This window comes from Trachypithecus francoisi, unplaced genomic scaffold (genome assembly GCF_009764315.1).
Source record: "Trachypithecus francoisi isolate TF-2019V2 unplaced genomic scaffold, Tfra_2.0 Lachesis_group8, whole genome shotgun sequence".
Classification (NCBI taxonomy): Eukaryota; Metazoa; Chordata; class Mammalia; order Primates; family Cercopithecidae; genus Trachypithecus; species Trachypithecus francoisi.
In genome coordinates, this window is record NW_022681473.1 from 16,699,682 (window position 1) to 16,714,327 (window position 14,646).

At 44.0% G+C, this 14,646-nt stretch overlaps 1 protein-coding gene across 1 annotated transcript in view; it reads right to left on the reverse strand.

Moving 5' to 3' along the window:
* Positions 1-14,646, reverse strand: part of PTPRJ (protein tyrosine phosphatase receptor type J) — a 188,446-nt gene that overhangs the window by 2,578 nt on the left and 171,222 nt on the right. The window contains 6 exon segments of the mRNA XM_033206006.1: positions 2,210-2,345; positions 3,103-3,263; positions 6,767-6,886; positions 11,248-11,382; positions 11,493-11,566; positions 13,489-13,579. Coding sequence (XP_033061897.1) covers positions 2,210-2,345; positions 3,103-3,263; positions 6,767-6,886; positions 11,248-11,382; positions 11,493-11,566; positions 13,489-13,579 — 717 coding nt within the window.

The following is a 14,646-nucleotide window of genomic DNA, read 5'->3' on the forward strand; positions in this document are numbered from 1 at the left end:
GATGGTGCCATTGCACTCCAGCCTGGGTGACAGAGTGAGACTCCATCTCAAAAAAAAAACAAAACAAAACAAAAAAAAAAACGGATCCAATTTTTTCCAAGTACTGTGTGTTTGGGTGTGTGTGTGTGTGTTTACAGATGTACATGAAGACCGTTATAAAGATGGACACCAAACTATAAACATTGGCTACCTCCAGGAAGCAGGACTGGGAAAGGAAGAGTAAGAGAAAAATATATTGAGGCCAGGCACGGTGGCTCACGCCTATAATCTCAGCACTTTGGGGGGCCGAGGAAGGCGGATCATGAGGTCAGGAGATCAAGACCAGCCTGGCCAACATGGTGAAACCCCGTCTCTACTAAAATACAAAAAAAATTAGCCAGGTGTGGTGGCACGCGCCTGTAGTCCCAGCTACTCGGGAGGCTGAGGCAGAGGAATCGCTTGAACCCAGGAGGCAGAGGTTGCAGTGAGCCAAGATCACATCACTGTACTCCAGCCTGGTGACAGAGCAAGAATCCGTCTCAAAAAAAAAAATAAAGACAGAGAGAGAAATATATTGTCAAATGCTTTCATATGAATAAGTATTGTTTTGAAAATATAAAAAAGATTCGACTCTAGTAGCAGGGATAAGAGTTCTGTGTTTCTCAAAAAAGGATAAAAGATTGAGAAATACTACTTTATATAATCATAGCAGAAAAAAAAAAAAATCTCTCTTTTGACCAATACAGGAGGTGAATTTCACTCTTTCCACAACAACCACCAAGTTCACCCCAGAGCACACAATGTACCCATCCAGGCATCTAGAACATTCCCTGCTAGACGCAAAAACACAGCATATATTCATAGAGTTCTAAATCGGTACAGGATGATAGCCTGATAAAAATTAATATTCTGCTCTCATCCTGGTCAAGGAACATTCACCCCTTTGAGGAAAGCAACTTTGCAATATGTTCTCTGTTGAAAACATGCCTCAAAAACACTGCTTCTCAGTAACATTTCGGGTAAAACCAAATCCAAGAGTAGTACAGAAATTATACCGTAGATATTAAGCATTCCTTTTCTCCACTGGTCAGCCACCCTTCTGTAACTATGATAACTGATATTCTTTAAAATGTACAAGTCTGAGTCAGGATAAACTGCTGTATTAACATTTAAGCGGCATTATGATAGGTCACATCATTAATGTTTGATGAGTTTGTTTCATTAACTTATTTTAAAGATGGTCAGACTTAGCCGGGCGCGGTGGCTCACGCCTGTAATCCCAGCACTTTGGGAGGCCAAGGCGGGTGGATCACGAGGTCAGGAGATCGAGACCATCCTGGCTAACACGGTGAAACCCCGTCTCTACTAAAAATACAAAAAATTAGCCGGGCGAGGTGGCGGGCGCCTGCAGTCCCAGCTTCTCGGGAGGCTGAGGCAGGAGAATGGCATGAACCTGGGAGGCGGAGCTTGCAGTGAGCCGAGATCGCGCCACTGCACTCCAGCCTGGGCGACAGAGGGAGACTCCGTCTCAAAAGAAAAAAACAAACAAACAAACAAACAAAAAAGATGGTCAGACCTTCTTAGAAACAAAGAGTGGAAAATACCAGTTTTATGAGTTTAAAACCCAGAAGCCTGGGTTCAAAGATGTCCTAAGGATTATTTAATGAGTCAGAGGCAGCAAGGTAAAGAATCCTGACACTATCTCAGGTTGTAGTTCCATTACTGACATCAACACTACTGTGTCACTTGTAGTGGGTAACTTAATTCCAAGTCAGCTTAGAGTCTACAAAGAAATCCAGTGTTAGTTCACAGCCAAGAGCCGGAAAGATCTGGAAGGGTAACATATTTTAACACAAGTGCATGACACAATGCAACCTTTTAAAAATGGAGGGGAAGGGCCAGGCGCAGTGGCTCACGCCTGTAATTCCAGCACTTCGGGAGGCTGAGGCAGGTAGATCACTTGAGGTCAGGAGTTAGAGACCAGCCTGGCCAACATGGAGAAACCCCGTCTCTACTAAAAATACAAAAATTAGCTGGGCATGGTGTGCGTGCTTGTAATCCCAGCTACTTGGGAAGCGGAGGCAGGAGAATCGCTTGAACCCAGGAGGCAGAGGTTGCAGTGAGCCGAGATCAGGCCACTGCACTCCAGCCTGGCGACACAGCGAGACTCTGTCTCAAAAAAAAAAAAAGAGGGGAAGGGTGGAATGTCAAATACAAATCTTGGCCTCACCTCTGTCTGCACCATTAAAGGCCTGTGCATTCGAAGGTCATACACAATCCCATAGACATCCACGGTGTTCTCATTCTCTATCTGGTAGATGAGACGATCAATGGCAATGAAAGTGCCCGTCCTTCCGACCCCAGCACTGAGAGAAAAGAGAAATAAGCCTATTACAGTGGGTTCCCTCAACTGCAAGCCTCTTAGAGTTCCTCATTTGTACATACATCTTGCTTTCCTTCACTGTCACACTTTGTGGGCAATGCACAGGATCAGTACACATTTGCTCAGTTGAAGCCTCAGCAAGTCAGACAGCACTAGCTTGGGACTGCAGCCTAAGTCCCAAACTCACATTTGAGTCAAATGCCACATATACAACCCCTTGCTCAAGCTTCTTCAATCTCAGTCCCATTCAAGTTGCCACCATAACCTAAGATGGCATGTTTCATCGATTTATTCCCCACTGGGCAACAGAGCCCTGCCTGTCTTCTGTCCTAAATTAATTCCTTGAGCTTCAAAACTAACTTCTTGTTAGGCGTTGGCAAACTTTTTCAGTAAAGGGCCAGAGAGTAAACATCTTAAGCTTTGCAAACCATATGGTCTCTTTCTGCCATTGTAGCAGAAAAGCAACCATAAACAATATATAAATAAATGGGCATGCTGTGTTCCTAGAAAATGTTGTTTACAAAAACAGCAGCTGACCAGATTTGATCCACGGGTTACAGTTTGCCAACCCGTTTTAGAAGCTCAGGGTTTAGGGAGTAAGTCCATGGTTCCTCATCCAAACCCTTTCCTGAATTCGTAAATGCCTATTACATTCCCTCTTAGGCTTTGCTTATGTAAAGTGCTGATAAATATATAATAACATTTGAAATCTGTCGCACAATGACATGCCATCTGCATACCTGCAATGCACCAGAATCGGCGATTCGGGAGGACTCTGCTTCATGTAGTCACGAACGAGGTACCGGAAGTTGATGAGCAGGTCAGTGGTGTCGGGAACACCGTGGTCTGGCCAGGAGGTGAAATGGAACTGTCTCAGAGGGTGACTCTCACTTGTCTGGATCTAAAAGCCCAGAAAATGAGTTAGATCCAGACAGAAAGGTTGTCTAACAACATCAAAAAGGCAGGGGAAATCAAGCAGAGCCTGAGTAGTAACCGGGAGTTGTAATGACTAAAAATGAAACTTTACTTTTGCACAGCAGCTGATAAAGTGCTTGCTCATCAAACCCTCACAATATGCCCAAGAAGGAGAGTTTATTATCCCCCTTTAAAGATAAGGCAGCAGCGAGTCACAGAAGTGAAGTCATTTCCCCGACACTGATTTTAGATGCAACGGAAGTCCCTTATCCTCCAGTTCTGCGTTCAGATCCTTCCCTTCCTGACACAGCTGCCTGTCAATAATGAACTCACATTCTTACACCTGCACCTCCTTAGAGCTTCGTGAGCCTCATCCCCAAGCCCCCTTGGGAATGTCACTGACCATAAAACCAAAAATAATTTACTCAAATACATCATGATAATCAGTGCCTTCTGGGCAAGAATGGCCTCATAATTCACTAATGTCCCCTAGAGAAGCGAATAAAGTGACAGGTCACTAGCAAGCACCATGCAAGTATTTAGAATTGGAGAGAGCTGAGAAAGGACTCCCCCAAAAAACCATCCCTTTCAACATCTGAAAGACAATAGAGCTCATTATTACACAGACTGGTTCCCTACCTCATTCCAAAGCATACACCTTGAAGCACTAGGAGCCCAAAACGGCTGGGGCGAGTCCTGTCCCTGACTCAGCTGTACTCGTTATGCCCATACCAGGGAATGACCGTACCCATGTGACCTACACCCGCACTGCAGGCATTTCCATCTCCTTTATGACAGCTGCCCTTTGACACTCATTTTTTCAAACGTATATTCATGATAAGAACAATAAATCTGCAGCATTCAAAATTTGGAAAACAGCAGGAGAAAAAGATCGAGTGAGGGGAGAGGTGCTAGAAGACCTCATCACAGATAAAGTTAACATTCACAAATTTAACCAAAAGTACTGATCCAAAGTCAGAAACCAGCTGTGAGAGATAGAGGTGGGGGAAGAGGAAGAAAAAAGGAGGGAGAGGGAGAGGGGAGGGGAAAGGGAATGGGAGTGGGGAAGGGGAAAAGGAGGGGGAGAGGAAGAGGGAGGAGTGCGGAGGGTTATACTTAGCATTATCTTCGTGGAGGGCCAAAGGGGCTCAGGTTAGGGGTAGTAGTCAAAGGAAACCATTAGCTCTGTAATGTTCTCAGTTTTCTAAAGTAAAATGTATTCATGCATTTTGTATAATTAAAAAATAACATGGTACTAAATGCCATATGGTGTCCTGGATCAGCTCCTGGAACAAAAGAAGGCTTTAGTGGAAAAAGATGAAATCTGAATAAAGTCTGGAGTTTAGTTAATAAAAAATAATCATCATAGTAATTGCAATTTTAAAAAATGATGTGGACAACTCCACCCAAAATTCCCCTCCGCAAAGGTAAGCCCCAAGCAGTGGAGGCAACCAAGGAGAAGCCAGTCCGTTCAAATGAGCAAAATCTATAGAAATAAGCATGACAGGCCGAGCACGGTGACTCAAGCCTGTAATCCTAACACTCTGGGAGGCCGAGGCAGGCAGATCACAAGGTCAGGAGTTCAAGACCAGCCTGGCCAATATGGTGAAACCCCATCTCTACTAAAAATACAAAAAAAAATTAGCTGGGTGTGGTGGCAGGTGCCTGTAGTCCCAGCTACTCAGGAGGCTGAGGCAGGGGAATTATTTGGACCCGGGAAGCGGAGTTTGTAGTGAGCTGAGATCACACTACTGCACTCCAGCCTGGATGACAGAGCGAGACTCCAAAAGGCAAGGGAAAGGGAAGGGGAAAGGGAAGGGGAAGGGGAAGGAAAGGGAAGGGGAAGGGGAAGGAAAGGGGAAGGAAAGGGGAAGGAAAGGGGAAGGAAAGGGGAAGGAAAGGAAAGGAAAGGAAAGGAAAGGAAAGGAAAGGAAAGGAATAAGCACGACATTTTTCTACTACTGTGAGCTGCATTATTTAGGTGGCCAGATCAGTGAATGGTAACAGCTTTGATGGCATCTCCAGAGGAGGAACTGAAATATCGAGGCCAGACCCTTTGAGACACAGCAATTAGTAAAGAATTAGTACTTAATATGCTACACTTTATCCATGACTTATGGAATCTTCAAGAATAATCTCATAAACTAGACCCTAACCCATCAACCCCAAAACCCACCCAAAAGATTCAAGATTCAACTCCAATGAATCTACTTTCCAGCTTTCCTTTTATGCACTATTCATAATATGCATAAATTTTCATCTCCTAGAATGTTTCTCTTACATCACGTCCTACCATGTCCCCATGGTAATTATATAGTCTACCCATCCATTATTTTTCTTTTTTTTTTTTCTTGCTTTTTTTTTTTTTTTTTTGAGACAGGGTCTTGCTTTGTCACCCAGGCTGGAGTATAATGGGCACAATCACTGCAGCCTCGACCTCCTGGGCTCAAGCCATCCTCCTACCTCAGCCTTCCAAGTAGCTGGGACTACAGGTGTATGCCAGCACACCTGGCTAATTTTCGGGTTTTGTTTCGTTTTGTTTTTGTAGAGACGGGGTTTCAGCATGTTGCCCAAGCTGGTCTCAAACCTGAGCTCAAGCGATCCTCCCACCTCAGCCTCACAGGCCTGAACCACCACGCCTGGCCCATCATTTCTAATAGCTGAATAATGATATTATAAGCAGGCGAGTCATGGTTGAGTTATCCATTCTACAAAAGCTAGATGTCTGCATGGTTTCCAAAGTTTTCCTGTACTATAAATAATGCTGAGACTCGTCTTTCTGAATAAGCCTTTTGTTGCATTTCAGATTATTTCCTTAGGATGGTCTCAGACTTCAAGCCAGCAAATCAAAGGGAATAGACATTTTTAGGCCTGTGATATAAACAGCAAAGAGTTATGCCAATGCACACACCCATCAACAGATACCGATGCTGCTTCATGACACTGCCTCTATTTTCAAAGCATCCTTGAAAAAGAAAGAAGGTACATAAACTTGACTTCCTAGAATGCCCGCACAATGTAATTGGATTGGCTTTTGTAAATTTTGAGGGGAAGGGAGGCCATGTGCATATGCCCTGGAATCCTATTAATGTAACTGTTATCCATGACTTCTAAAAGCAAGTAGCCGCTCCTGATGCTATATTTCTAACCAAATAATCCAAAAGGCTACGGTTTGTCCTATAAAATCTATGAGCAAGTCACCTGGAAGTGGAAAGAAAGGAAAGAGCTCCTGATGCAGAGCCCTGCTCTTAAGATTCATTGTATTCAGCAATAACTTAGGAAATTCCCAAGAAAGTACATTTCCCAGAAAAGTCAAGGGGTTGCCTTGGAGTATACATGCATATGGATTGTTCTGTTCTGAAAGGAAGGAAGCAAAACATTTCTCACTGCATAGGAAAACATATGAGTTAATATCAACCTAAAACATATCACCCCCAAATTAACATATGGTAATTACACGAGCTCGACTGATCCTGACTTCTTACTTACATTTTTCACTGTGAAATCTCTGATGGTCCATTCCGGAAGAACAATTTCTGATGTCATTGCCACAGTTATGTCTCCATAGTCCTGAGCCTGCTTGGAGGGCCAATACTCCTCACATTTGGTCTAGAACAAAATTGCATTTTTATAAGAAGACTCAGATCGTGCCATCTGCCATCACTAAAACCTCACAAGGCAGACTAGCTATTGAAAACTGGCATCAGAGGCGGAATCAGACCTTCTAGTTGGGTTTTGTTTGACTCTTCGACTTGTTTTATTTTTTAGAGACAGGGTCTCACTATGCTGCCCAGGCTGGAATACAGTGGCTACTCACAAATGAGATCATAGCACACTACTGCCTCTAATTCCTGCACTCAAGCAATCCTCATGCCTCAGCCTCCCGAGTAGCTGGGTCTATGGGCACACCACGGCGCCTGTCAGAATTGTTTTTCTTTTTTTAATTTACAGTTCTTGCTAACTCTTAAAATTCCTCATAAAAATCCAGACTTCTTTTCTCTTTAAAAATCAGATCTGCCTACACCAGGCCCAGCTTTCAGCATGAAAACTGATTTAGAGCAGAGCAGCAGCTGGTCCTTGACCTGGGACACCATCCCTATCCAGCTCCCTGTGCCCCTAGAGTTGCCACTCCACAACCGTTCACTGACCTCATCCTCTCCCATAACCCCAGACAGCTGGAAGAAACGAGGACTTTTTCCCAAGGCTTTCAGATATACATCGGTTGCAACACAAATATACCCACCAATAAAGAAAATCAAATTAAATCATTCTGGGGTCTTGGATTTCTATAAAGTTGGTGGACAGATGTGAACAGAAATAACCAGGAAACGCCTGCTCTCCAAGAATATCTGAATCCCCGTTTGGCAAAAGACGACACACAGACACACACACTCTCAATATTCTAAGGTGTGCTCTACTGCCGGTAGTTTTCAAAGCTAATTGATTATCTGACTCACCTGAGAAGTCTGAGTTGTTTTGGGGTTTTGTTTTTTGTTTGTTTGAGACAGTCTCACTCTGTCATACAAGCTGGGGTACAGTGGCACGATCATGGCTCACTGCAGCCTCAACCGCTCAGGCTCACGTGATCCTCCCACCTCAGCCTCCAGAGTAGCTTGGACTACAGGGATGTGCCACCACATCCACCTATTCTGTATTTTTGTAGAGATGGGGGTCTCACTATGTTGCCCGGGCTGCTCTTGAACTCCTGGCCTCAAGTGATCCTCCCACCTCAGCCTCCCAAAGTGCTGAGATTACAGGCGTGAGCCTCTGTGCCTGGCTGGCCTTGTTATGTTTAAAAAGAGATGCCTGGGTTCTACCTCCAGAGATTCTGACTCTGGCTGCGGGATCTGTATTTCTTTAAAGACCCAGGTTCTGAAGAAAGAACCCAGGATCTGGATACACACTGGCAGGGAGTTGATTCCCAGCTCAGCCTCTTGCCAGGTGTATTTTTGTTTTTGTTGCTACCTTGTGGGCAAGTTCTTAAACTCTCCAAGGCTCAGTTCCCCCATCTATGAAATCGTAATACCTCACAGGGTTGTTACAGGAAAGAAATAACATATATGGAGAATCTAGTGCAGAAAATACACTCCCTTCCCCATTCACCCAGGGTCAGTAACACTCACTTCAATCTTGATTTTAGATGAACAAGACACCATTTAAATTCATCTTCATGTTCTCCATTAATATAATTATGTCATTTTTGTTTGTCTAACAGATAGATTTATAAGAATGTTTCATGTATGAGGCCCTGGGCTCAATAGTATTAAAAAGTTCATTTGCATTCTTCTTTTTTTTTTTTTTTTTTGAGACAAAGAGTCTTGCTCTGTTGCCTAGGCTGGAGTGCAATGGTGCAATCTCGCTCACTGCAACCTCCGCCTCCCGGGTTCAAGCCATTCTCCTGCCTCAGCCTCCCGAGTAGCTGGGATTACAGGCACGCACCACCACGCCTGGTTAATTTTCGTATTTTTAGTACAGATGGGTTTCGCCACACTGGCCAGGCTGCTCTCAAACTCCTGACCTCAGGTGGTCTGCGCGCCATGGCCTCCCAAAGTGCTGGGATTATAGCTATGAGCCACCACACCTGGCCTATCTACATTCATTTAAAAAACACTTTTGCTGGGCGTGGTGGCTCACGCCTGTAATCCCAGCACTTTGGGAGGCCGAGTCAGGTGGATCATAAGGTCAGGAGATCGAGACCATCCTGGCTAACACAGCAAAACCCCATCTCTACTAAAAATACAAAAAAGATTAGCCAGGCGTGGTGGTGGGCGCCTGTAATCCCAGCTACTCAGGAGGCTGAGGCAGGAGAATAGCGTGAACCCAGGAGGCAGAGCTTGCAGTTACCGAGATCACGCCACTGCACTCCAGCCTGGGTGACAGAGCAAGACTCTTGTCTCCAAAAACAAAACAAAACAAAACAAAAAAATGCTTTTATTTCTACTTATAGCCTATTCTCCTGATTCAACAAGAGGGTAAGGAGCCCACCCTCTATCACAAGCAACATGAGGATGGGCATCATCTCTTACTGCACTGTTATCTTTCCCTCCTCCATCCCCAGCCCCTAGCACAGGACCTTACATATACCAGGGGCTGGATAAACATCTGCTAGCCTACAATGAATTACAGAACATTAAAAGAAATGATGCCTGATGGGCTCCCACTATCCTGGGGACAGCACCACTCCAAGTGTGCACCCTGGTGCCACAGCAGCAGGATCATCTGAAAACGGGCAGAAATGCAATTCCGAATTAGAAATTCTGAGGGTAGAACCACCCTTCTGGTGATTCTGATGGACGCTAAAGTTTGAGATCCACTGGCTTAAGGAATCAACTCCTATTCCTCAAACAATGAACCTACAGTAAAAAACAACTTATAAAGCAACATTAAGTCCCATTCCTAAGGCACAGCATTTTTTAGATTAGCATGTGTTTTTCAGTTCTCTTCACATCAATTTATGGAAATACAGAATTTTATTACTATAAAAAATCTTGGCCAGGCATGGTGGCTCATGCCTGTAATCCCAGCACTTTGGGAGGCTAAGGTAGGCAGACCACAAGGTCAGGAGATCCAGACCATCTTGGCCAACATAGTGAAACCCTGTCTCTACTAAAAATACAAAAAGTAGCTGTGCCTGGTGGTGTCTGCCTGTAATCCCAGCTACTCGGGAGGCTAAGGCAGGAGAATCGCTTGAACCAGGGAGTCAGAGGTTGCAAAAGCCAAGATTGCACGACAGCACTCCAGCCTGGCAACAGAGTGAGACTCCATCTCAAAATATATATATATATATATAATCTTTGATGGAAGCAGCAGAGGGATTTCAGGGCATTACAGGAGAGAGGAGGCTGCTGAGGTTTATCCAGGGATAAGTCTGAGATTTTGCTCAAAGAAAGGGTTCCAGGCCAGGTGTGATGGCTCAGGCCTGTAATCCCAACACTTTCGGAGACCAAGGAAGCAGGAACACTTGAGGTCAGGAGTTTGAGACCAGCCTGGGCAACACAGTGAGACCTTGCCTCCACTAAAAACAAGAAAAATTATCCAGGCATGTGGTGCACGCCTGTAGTCCCAGCTACCCAGGAGGCTGAAGCGGGAGGCAGCCCATGACGAATTCAAAGCTGTAGTGAGCCATGATCGCACCACTGCACTCCAGCCTGGCTGACAGAGGAGACTCTGTCTCAAAAAAAAAAAAAAAAAAAACCTGGGGGGCTCAGTGCTCAACCTAAGTTTGCAAATCACCGAGCTGATGGAAACCCTCATCTCACAGATGAAGATACCGGTTGCTTAGAGACATGATGGGCCTGTCCGTGTTCATGGGGCCAGTGAAGGACAGAGCCACACCGTCAACAGCATCTTGCACTAAGCCTGGGAGATTTTTCCACGGCACTAAGCCATTCCTGTTTACTAACTCCAGCCACGACATAATAAACAGAAGACACTGATATTTGCCCACACAAAAAAAGATAATGACAAAATTGTTTAAAGAATGTTTTTAAACGTTTCTCTTAAAGGGAAAAAAGGCCGGGCGCGGTGGCTCAAGCCTGTAATCCCAGCACTTTGGGAGGCCGAGACGGGTGGATCACGAGGTCAGGAGATCTAGACCATCCTGGCTAACACGGTGAAACCCCGTCTCTACTAAAAAATACAAAAAAACTAGCCGGGCGAGCTGGCGGGCACCTGTAGTCCCAGCTACTCGGGAGGCTGAGGCAGGAGAATGGCGTAAACCCGGGAGGCGGAGCTTGCAGTGAGCTGAGATCCGGCCACTGCACTCCAGCCTGGGCGACAGAGCGAAACTCTGTCTCAAAAAAAAAAAAAAAAAGGGAAAAAAAGACAGAAAACAAGTTTATAAGAATAAAGTGCTAATGTTTGAGGTTTTTTAAAAAGAAACAAGTGGTTTTTAAGATACCCTTCTGCCACAATAAAAAGCAATTAATTTAATGTAATTTTAAATTTCAAAAACTAAAAAACGTACTTACTCTTCCCTGTTCAACACATTTGGTCAACATAATGATGGCATATACATTTTTCTCCCAAACCATACGCCAAAAATCTTTCAAAGTGTTCGGTAAAGGTCCTTGTGTGGCAATAAAGTCTTTCTTGGAGTGGTAGCCCTAAAAATAGGCAACAACACATGGTCAACCTCAAAGAAACAGAAAGAAGCAAAGCGCTCTGAAGATTTCATGAAAACAGTCCAGTGCTGCGAGACCATCCCCCAACTTACAGGCATGTAGTTGGCATTGATGTAGTCGTCCGTTGAATGGGTCTGGACCGCAAGTTTGACACGGGAAATATCATCTGTGACATTAAAAGAGAAAAGGTCCGCATTATAAGCAAACATTTTAGTAAAGCTGGACACAAAACAGAAAAAAAAAAAAAGAAAAGAAATTCAAAACGGCAACACTGGGACTTGTGTCTTTGAAGATGCACAGCATGGCATTTCACATAGACCACCTCATTTAATCCTCATGGTCACTCTATGTGACCATGGCACAGAGCAGTCACACTCTCACAGAGCAGAGCTAATGAGTGGCATGGCCAGGATTTGAACCTGCAGCCTGACACCAGGGTCCAAGATCTGAACCACACCAGATGCCGCCTCACATAAAATGAACCTGTTACTGTCAGCATCCTCAGGTGTCTACCATGGGCTCACATGAGGGAATATGCTAAACAATTTTATTCACTCCTCAAAACCACCCTACAAGCCTCTGCCCTGTTTCACAGATGAGGAAACTGAGGGTTATAGAGATCAAGTGACTTCTCCAAATCCATATATCTGGTGAGGGGCAGTCGAAATTCAAATCTAGTGCCCCTTCCACTAGGACAGGTTAGGCCCCTAGGTTAACCTTTCTACTCTGCCTCTCTTCTCATACAAACAAGTTGTTATAAAAAGAGAGTACCAAGTTCAAGAATAAATTGAATGTATAAGACTACTATCAGTAGGAAGATCTAAAACACAGAATTATGTTTTATAAATATTATTGTCATCTCAAAAGCATACACACAAACTTGCCCAACCTAAGAGATGAAATAATAACCTTAGAACTGCGAGTGTCAGGCTGAGCCAGAAGCAGCAGCACCTCGGTCTCCCTGTCTCTGATTGTACTACCTCACCCTCCTCTGGACAAAATAACATAACAATGCTAAGTCCAGTACTGACCTGAGTCTCAGCCTAAAGACTTCCCGATAAAAACAATACCCAAACACCCACGTCCCAGCTCCCACTCCAGATCGGAGAATCTCCACAGACATTCACAAGAAGAGGCCAATCATCCCAAACTACCCGTAGAAGGGCAATACCCCCAGCCTAGTTTTAAAAGCATTTCCCTCAGAACATGGGCCAATATTCCTTGTCAAGTACAGGGAAATAAGTGGAGAGAAAGAACCCAAGAACAATGCTGAATTTAAAAAGAACTTAATGTTTTAGTCCAGGAATGAAAAACACAGCTTCGAATAAAGACGATGATGTCCTGATGTAAAAATGATCTGCAAAGTCTATCAATTTCAGCTACATCAGAACATGGCTACAATCTACTCGTGCTCCTCTCTGTGCCCTAATCCCCACCCAAAAGAGAGATCACGATGAACTTTCGATGGAGAAGTATTTACATTTCATCTAATAGTTTGATGTAATAAATAATTCTCATTTTAAACTCAATTTGCTGTTATCCCTGTTCACTAAGATGTGGACATTCTCAAAAACAGGAAATGAGCTAAATATAATTCATACTTCGCTGTGGAATTCACTCAGCCCATGTGTCTGGACACAGAAAAGTGTGACTCCCTGTCTCCCTCTGCTCGCTTTCATTCCAGAATTATAGAATTGAAATAAATAGTTGTGAGACAGAGGGGTTAAGAACACAGACTCTGGCCTTTTCCCTCAATAAGACAGACCTAGTACAAAGCCTAGTTTTCCCGACACTACCTGTGTAACTTTGGAAAGATCACCTAACCACTCTGTGCATTTTCCTTACCTGCGAGACAAATATTCTACTACCTACTTCATAAGGCTGTTGTGAGGATTAAATTAAAGATAATGTACCTAAATATAGTGCTTAGCACGTAGTAGGTGAATAACGGATGGTTGTGGAAGTAGGTGACTAATGACTGGTTGTGGAAGTGGTTACTTAGGATCACTGATTCCCTCCCCTCTACAGTTAGAGATGTGATGGCCACTGACGGAAAACAGAGAAGACACTGTGGATAAAATAACTTACAGGGCAGAACATTATTATAGCGATTCTTTCCTCTATTCTCAGCCAGTTCTGCTGCATATTTAGGTTGACTAATTCCAACAAGCTTCAGATCCTGAAAACAGAACAAATGAGGTGTTCATTTATTTAGTCTTCAAATATTATTCATATTTAGCATAGCATATGACAGTGAAACCAGCCCAACAGTCCCATAGACAAGTTGTTTTTGAATAAACATAGAAATTTACCCTTCTTCTATTAAAGACTGAAACTTGTATTTGTTTTATCTGAGGTCCTTTCTCAGGAAAGGACCTTCAGGAAGTACCAAAGAACTGAAACTAGTCAGATCACTGTACCAGATGCCTCCTTGCCCCTCTCTAGTTCCTGTTTTCTTACACATTGCTACATTTCTTTCCTGCTATATAAACCCCTGGTTTTAGTCAGTCAGGGAGATGGATTTGAGATTGAGCTCCCATCCTCTTGGCTGCAGCACCCGATTAAAGCTTTCTTCCCTGGCAATATTCGTTGTCTCAGTGATTGGCTTTCTGTAAAGGCAAGGAGCAGGACCTAGGCCAAACCCGTAGTGTTTTGGTAACAACAGAACAAAGTGGAAATGTAGAGGCGATATGGCTTAAATTGTGCCCCAAAAAGACATGTTGGATTTCTCACCCCTAATACCCACGAGTGGGATCTTACTTAGAAATAGGCTCTTTACCTATGTAAAGAAATTAAAATGAGGTCATAGTAGAATAGAGTGGGCCCTGAATCCCATATGACTGGTGTCCTTATAGGAGGAAAACAGACAAAGAGACATAGACACATGACGGGAGATGGCCATGTGAACACAGAGGCAGACATGAGAGTGTCGCTGCCACAAAACTAAGGGACGCCTGGCACCCAGAAGCTGCAGAGGCAAGGAAGGATGCTGCCCAGAGGCTTAGGAGGGAGTGTGGCCCGCCCACACCTTAATTTGGGATTGTGGCCTCTAGACAGTAAATTTCTGTTGTTTTCAACCTCCCAGTTTGTGGTGCTGTTTTATGGCAGCCTAGGAAACTAATACAAAGGTTAAAATATACGAAAAAGGTTACAATATAGGAAAAACTGCCTTCAAGCAGTTGCAACCTGGAGGAGAGGTGTACTGTACACAGAAAAAACTAACATTACAACAAGGCAGAATTAAAG